At 45.1% G+C, this 7,614-nt stretch overlaps 1 protein-coding gene across 1 annotated transcript; it reads left to right on the forward strand.

Annotated features, from left to right (window-relative positions):
- Positions 1-4,877: 4,877 nt before the first annotated feature.
- On the forward strand, positions 4,878-7,182 carry LOC129328008 (zinc finger protein 665-like). Its single transcript, XM_054976751.1, has one exon. It carries the CDS (start codon positions 4,878-4,880, stop codon positions 6,495-6,497), a length of 1,620 nt encoding a protein of 539 aa, XP_054832726.1. The 3' UTR covers positions 6,498-7,182.
- Positions 7,183-7,614: the final 432 nt, after the last annotated feature.

Here is a 7,614-nt window from a genome sequence, read left to right on the forward strand (position 1 = left end):
CCCCTTGGCTGCTTCTCCGCTGTCTCCTCCGTGTGGTGAAGGGGAAAGACCAGCCATGCAGCCAGCACAGGTAAGGGGGGGGGGGGTGCACAGCAGATGTGAGGAAGGGGTTCCTTCTCTGCTGCAAGGCTCAGCGGATCGGGTTCCTTCCTCTTGGTTCTGGTGCCACAAGATTATGAAGCTGCCCCTTTAGAAGGTGGAAAATGGCCACCCCCTGTGTAGGATTATGTGTGTAGAGAAGAAAACAATATGTGCTACACATGTTTCCTGGAAAATGGATTTGCTCCTCTTCACGGCCATCTCTGGCCTCTTCCCCACTTGGCTTCTGCCCCCCCCACAGATAAGGAGAGCCCCCCTGGCCCTCAGATGGGAAAACTCCCCTCCTCTTTGTTCCACTTTGGTTTTCCCACCCCTGATTTTGCATATGATTTATTTATCTCTGTTTCTTAAATGACATCCCTTTTTTTTTTTTTTACGGATCGGAGACTCAAAGCAGCTTTTCATACTGTTCTCCTCTCCATCACTTAACCCCCCCCCCAACAACAGTCTTGTGAGGTAGGTTAGGCTGAGAGACTGTGAAGGGCCCAATGTCCCTGGAGAAGCATCCATGACAGAGAGGGAATTCGAACTCAGTCCACCAAGGTCCTAGCCCTTCACTCTAACCACTACGTCACATCAGACATTGGGATTTTTTTTCTCATTGACCACCTTTCCAGCAATATAAAGAAACTCTCTTCTTCTTCTTCCAGCGTCGGGTGTCCTTCGAAGAGGTGGCTGTGTATTTCTCCAAGGGGGAGTGGAGCCTACTGAGCCCGGCCCAGAGAGCCCTGTACAAGCAAGTAATGCTGGAGAATTTTGGGAACGTGGCCTCTCTGGGTGAGGGTCCTTTCCCCCTGGGCTGCCTCCTTCATGCTCTGAGGAGGGACTGGGGGGGGGGGCGTTAATGAGGGAGGACGTGGTCAGGCTGCCTTCCCTGGGCCCAGTGGCTGATCTCTGCCACTCTCTGTGATCCTTCCTCCAATATGGGAGGGGTTGTGGAGAAGGAGCTTCCCTGTGTGGCAGGCCTGAATCTGGACCACCAGAGAGGGCATCAGAAGAGGTGCCAGGTGAGCCTGGATAGGGAGAAGGCGGGAGGGTCTAAGCAGGTGCTCCCCCTCCCCCAAGTCTAGGCCTTGCCTTACCAGGGCAGAGACGTGACTGTGGAGGACCTTGCTGGCATTTCCATCTCATCTTGGCAGGGAGGAGGCACAGAACTACCCGTGCCACGTATGGCCCCCTACCGCCTGCCCCCTATTCCTTGGCTCAGGTATTTCTGGAGGGGCAAGCATCCTGGCTTGGAATTGCTCCATTTATGAGCACACAGAAGAGTCACAATTTTGTCTTTCTTTTTTTTCACCATCAAAGGGCCTGCAATAGCGAAACCTGACCTCATTTCCAGGCTGGAAGGAGAAGAAGAGCCGTTCCTCCTGATTGCTGATGCCGAAGAGGGATTGGCAGGTAGCTGCTTCCATCTGCTGTGGGGCTGTGACGCCTGCTCTTCCTCCCAGGGGCTGATGGATTTCTTTGGCCTTGTTTTTCCTCTCAGACTGAGCCTCTTCTCTGGGTTGAGAACATTGAAACGGTGCTTGTGGGTCTTGAACATATGAAAACAAGCAATATCCTTTGGCAGTCCCTTTAATTGGAGGGGGCAGGCCTTGGTCCTGGAATGTTGGGCCTGCAAAGCAAAGCATCTGCTTTTCCTCAGAGAACACCGAAAGCAGCCCCAGACTGGTCTCATAGGAACACATTGTAGCTCCTCTGCCAACTGCAACGTATAGGAAGGAATGTCATTTCACCTCTGGTGGGGGGAACTGAGAGGGAAAGACCCTGAAGGCCCTTGTTTTGCCTGCTTATTCCTCTGAATCAAAGAGTCAGCATGTTTTCACGGCATTCCTAGTTGCCTTTGTTCCTGTCAAATATCCTTGCTTACAGCGGGGAAAGAGGAAAAGCAGAATTTGCATTCACAGTTGTCCTCTTGTTTGGGAGTCATTCAGTGCAATCCTAAAGAAGAGTTACTCCTGTCTAAGCCTGTTGAAATCAGTGGCTTAAATCTGTTTAGGATTGCCCTGTTTGTTTATCAGTTTTCATTTTTACTCTTTTTATTTCTGCATTGCAGACGAAAATTATTCTTGAGGCCTGATTTTTTTTTCTTAACAGCTAATTCCCTGATTGAGAGAACTACCTATTTTCCTTAATTATGTAATTATTAGATTACAGCAAAGCTTTTGATGGTGTGGATCATGTAGGGGTTCACCTGATCCCATATTGTGTGTGTGTTATGCATCAGCAAGTCGCCTCCGACCTATGGTGACCCTATGAATGAGAGATCTCCAACATGTCCTATTTTTAACAGACTTGCTCAGATCCTGCAAACTGGAGGACGTGGCTTCTTTTATTGGGTCAAGCCATCTCGTTTTAGGTCTTCCTCTTTTCCTGCTGCCTTCTACTTTTCCTAGCATTATTGACTTTTCCAGAGAATCTCGTTTTCTCATGATGTGACCAAAGTACAATAGCCTCAGTTTTGTCATTTTAGCTTCTAAGGAGAATTCAGGCTTCATTTGATCTAGTACAAACTTATTAGTCTTTTTGGCTGTCCATGGTATCCGCAAAACTCTCCTCCAGCACCACATTTCAAATGAATCAATTTTCTTCCTGTCAGCTTTCTTTACTGTCCAACTTTCACATCCATACATGGCAATGGGGAATGCCATAGTTTGGATTATCTTGATCTTCCCAGAGAGACCTCTTTAACTTTAAGGATCTTATCGAGCTCCCTCAAAGCTGCTCTTCCATGTCTCAGTCTTCTTCTGATTTCTTCATTGCGGTCTCCCTGTTGGTTAATGATTGAGCCAAGGAATACAAAATCTTGGGCAATTTCAATTTCCTCAATGTCAACTTTAAAATTGTGTTGTTCCTCAGTTGTCATTACTTTTGTATTCTTGATGTTCAGATGTAATCCTGCTTTGGCACTTTCTCTCTTAACCGTAATCTATAGTCGTTTCAAGTCTTCATTATTTTCTGCCAGTAACATGGTGCCATCTCCATATCTCAAATGGTTAATGTTTCTTCACTTCACCTTCTTCTAGACCTAATCCAGCTTTCCTTATGTTATACTCTGCATAGAGGTTGAACAGGTAGGGAGATAATATGCATCCTTGTCTGACACCCTTGCCAATTGGAAACCATTCTGTTTCCCCATATTCTATCCTAATAGTAGCCTCGTGTCCAGAGTACAGATTGCACATCAAAACAATCAGATGTTGTGACACACTCATTTCTTGCAACACTATCCATAACTTTGCATGATCCACACAATCAAAGACTTTGCTGTAATCTATAAAGCGCAGGCTGATTTTCTTCTGAAATTCCCTGCTATGTTCTGTTAGCCATCTAATTAGCCATTGTTTGCTTTTCCATATTTGTTGACAGATTCTTGTTAAGATTTTTGTGGACTCCATTTCTGTAGCTTGAAATAGCTCTGTTGGAATTCCCTCTAGTCCAGGTGCTTTGTTTCTCCCAACGGCTTTTCATCAAAAATATCTGCCATCCTTCCATCTCTTCTGGATAGTACTTCAATGCATTGTTTCCCTCTTTCCTTTATTTTTTCCTGATCAGATATTGTATTTCCATGTTCATCTTTCAGCATCCAGTCTGTGGGACATTGTTTTGTTCTCCATATTTTTGATAGGTACTTATTAAGGGTTGTGGTCATACATTACTAGATCAGAAGGAGAAGTTAATCTCTCCCTGGCCTCTCTCCTCTCCTTCTCTTAGAGGCAACTGGGGTTTGCGCTCTGCTCTCACGAGAATTCGAATTGCAGACTGTCAGCTGGCAACACAGGGGAGGTCTGGCCCTCAGCCACGATGTTGCCTCAATCATCCACTAGATGGACATAGGCAATTGCCCGAGGTGCCAGTGGAAGGGCACCAGTCAGCTCTGTGTACCCTGTGCCAGCAGCCCTGCCACCACCACAACCCTGCCTGGCTGCCCACCCATGGCAGCAAGGACAGCCCAGAGAGCTGTGGGGAAGTGTGTGTGTGTGGGGGGCCATCCTCTTTGCCTTCCTTTGCTTCTTACCTCACCTTAACTCAGAAGGGGCCCCAGGGACAGGACACCTAGGAAGTCAAAACCGCTGAAGCCAGCCTGAGTCCATGAAGAGGCATTTCCAATGAAGCAGCTGCAACATTGTGATAACAAAACAGGAGGCTTTCTGTGGTGCCAAGGGACAGAGAATTCCTATTTCAGGAATACCGTTTTTTCTCTTAAAGGATATATCACACAATTCCTCACAAAAAAGAACAACATAAAATGACAACATTCGAGCACAGAGAAAACGGGAGAGTTAAAAACACATCCATTTTCCGCTGTATGTAAAACATCTCTGCATCTGTTCAAACCCTCTTTTGTATGTTAAACTTTCACTGGCTGGCTGTCTCTTCAAGGGTGGCTTTGTTCTCCCCAAAAGCCCCCCAAACCACTCAGCCTCTAAATTCACCAGGGTAAGAAAAGAGAAACTTAAAACAGCAGAGACACTTTGAGTTCCAGGGGCTGGTGGGGGGAGAAACGATCTCCATTGTATATTTTCTGTTTTTTGTAAATGTGTCCTTGTCCTCACACCAGGTTTCTCTTTCTTTCTGCAGGAGGCCTGTGGGGGTCAAAGAATGAAACCTCTGAGCATCCAGTGATGGTTGAAGGGGATACATATTCAGATGCGAAAGGGGAGGTTGGATATTGTGATACCCCAAGGAAGAAGGAGGGAAAACACCCACCTAAAGGAAGGAGTAACTCTGGTCTTTTAGGAGGTGAAAATGGTCTTGAAATCTCATTACTTGAAAAAATGTACATAGAAGGCAATAGAAATGAGGGCACAGCAAGTGGGGAAAAATTTTCTGGAAAATCAGCTGTTAACATACATAGGAAAACCATTAAGAGACAGAAAAAATATAAATGCCTGCAGTGTGGAAAAGTCTTGAATCAAAATGGGCAACTTAATTCCTACCACAGAATTCACACAGGGGAGAATCCATATAAATATCCAGAGTGTGGAAAAGGATTCAGTCAGAGTGGATGCCTTAATTCCCACCAAAAAATTCACACAGGCGGGAAACCTTATAAATGCTTGGAGTGTGGAAAAAACTTTAGTTGGAGGCAAAGCCTTACTTGTCATCAAAGAATTCACACAGGAGAGAAACCATATAAATGCCTGGAGTGTGGGAAAAGCTTCAGTCAGAGAAACAGCCTTACTTGCCATCAAAGAATTCATACAGGTGAGAAACCATATAAATGCCTCGAGTGTGGGAAAAGCTTCCATCAGAGTGAACACCTTAATTCCCACCACAAAATTCACACAGGGGAGAAACCTTATAAATGCCTGGAGTGTGGGAAAAGCTTCAGTCGGAGAAACAGCCTTACTTGCCATCAAAGAATTCATACAGGTGAGAAACCATATAAATGCCTAGAGTGTGGGAAAAACTTCATTTGGAGTGGACACCTTAATTCCCATCAAAGAATTCATACAGGGGAGAAACCTTATAAATGCTTGGAGTGTGGAAAAAACTTCGGTCGGAGGGGCAGCCTTACTTGCCATCAAAGAATTCATACAGGTGAGAAACCATATAATTGCCTGGAGTGTGGGAAAAGCTTCCATCAGAGTGGAGACCTTAATTCCCACCAAAGAATTCACACAGGGGAGAAACCATATAAATGCCTGGAGTGTGGGGAAAACTTCAGTCAGCGTGGACACCTTAATTCCCACCAAAAAATTCACACAGGGGAGAAACCTTATAAATGCTTGGAGTGTGGGAAAAGCTTCAGTCGAAGGGGAAGCCTTACTTGCCATCAAAGGATTCATACAGGTGAGAAACCATATATGTGCCTGGAATGTGGAAAAGCCTTCAGTAATAGTCGAAGCCTTTCCTACCATCAAAGAAATCATACAGGGGAGAAACCACATAAATGCCTGGAGTGTGGGAAAAGCTTCAGTCGGAGGGACAGCCTTACTTGTCATCAAAGAATTCATACAGGTGAGAAACCATATATGTGCCTGGAATGTGGAAAAGCCTTCAGTAATAATCGAAGCCTTTCCTACCATCAAAGAAATCATACAGGGGAGAAACCACATAAATGCCCAGTGTGTGGAAAAGGATTCGTTCGGAGAAGAGAACTTAATTCTCATCAAAGAATTCACACAGGGGAGAAACCATATAAATGCCTGGAGTGTGGGAAAAGCTTCAGTCAGAGTGGACACCTTAATTCCCATAGGAGAATCCATACAGGTGAGAAATCATATAAATTCCTGGAGTGTGGGAAAGCCTTTGGTTGGAGGGGAAGCCTTACTTACCATCAAAGAATTCATACCGGTGAGAACCCATATAAATGCCCACAGTGTGGGAAAGGGTTCTATCAAAGTGGAGACCTTAATGTCCATCAAAGAAATCACATGGGAGAAACCATATAAATGCCTTGAGTGTGGGTAAGACTTCAGTTACAGTGGAGAACTTAATTCCCCTCGAAGAATGCATAGAGGCGAGAAACCATGAAAATGCCTCGAGTATCGGAAAAGCTTCAGTCAGAGTGGACATCTTAATTCCCACTCAAAAATTCCCACAGAAGATAAACCATATAAATGTCCTGTTAAAATACCCTCTTAAAACATTTTCTTTGATGCCTTCTGTGGGATGCGACAATTGTGGGAACCTTTCTGAGGCCCTTCCACCTCTTGTGGGAGCCACAAGAGAGAAGGCTTCTGTCCAGGCAGCTGTTCACTTCAACCCTGCACCAGAGCATATGGGGAGAGCTGGTCCTGGAGAGAAATATGGACCGTGGATCTGGAAAGTCCCTGGCACTAAACATGATAACTAATCAACAGGCTATGGAGCCCTTACAAGATTTCTAGCATTCCCTAGTCTATCAGTTGCATTTTCTCACTTTAAGGACAGATCCATGTGGAGTACATTAAAATAGTATAGCCACATGGTTATCATGGCAGAATTCTGTCCTCCATTTTATCTTCACAACAGCCCTGTGAGCTAGGTTAGCCTGAGAGTGTTTCTGGCCTGCATCACTCGCCAATCTTCCGTGGTAGAGTGGTGGTTTGAATGTTGATTTCCCAGTTTCTAGTCTTGACTCTAACCGCTACACTCCCCTGGCTCTTAATAGAAGTGTTAATGTTTATTTTAAGATGTGTTTTTTTTTCCTAAATAAACTTTATTCTTGTTGACTTTTAAAAATAAACCTTCGTGTGTCTTTCATTTTTATCCTAGTGATTGTTCCAGGCTTGGATGAGTTTATACTCGGGCACAGATCCTATGCCTTCAAACCCACTTTATATTTTCCTTTTTGATTTTCTCCTGGGTGCAGTGGGGTAGGTGGAAAATGAAAACCGTGGCAGGACTCAGGAGGAAGAAAATCCCGTGCATCAGGTGATGGATGTGAGGCCACCCCTCCCCCCCCCAGATATCCATCACAGCTAGTGATTCAGTAACAAGAAGTTGGCATCGCTTACTGCTTGCTGTAACCCTGTGGCTTGCAGTGCTTACAATATTGAACTATAAGCAGAATACTGAATGAGTGGT

This window comes from Eublepharis macularius, chromosome 4 (genome assembly GCF_028583425.1).
Source record: "Eublepharis macularius isolate TG4126 chromosome 4, MPM_Emac_v1.0, whole genome shotgun sequence".
Taxonomy (NCBI): Eukaryota; Metazoa; Chordata; class Lepidosauria; order Squamata; family Eublepharidae; genus Eublepharis; species Eublepharis macularius.

Coding starts and splice junctions, on each gene's coding strand:
- LOC129328008 (XM_054976751.1), top strand. CDS start 4,878: ATGTACATAGAAGGCAATAGAAATGAGGGCACAGCAAGTGGGGAAAAA.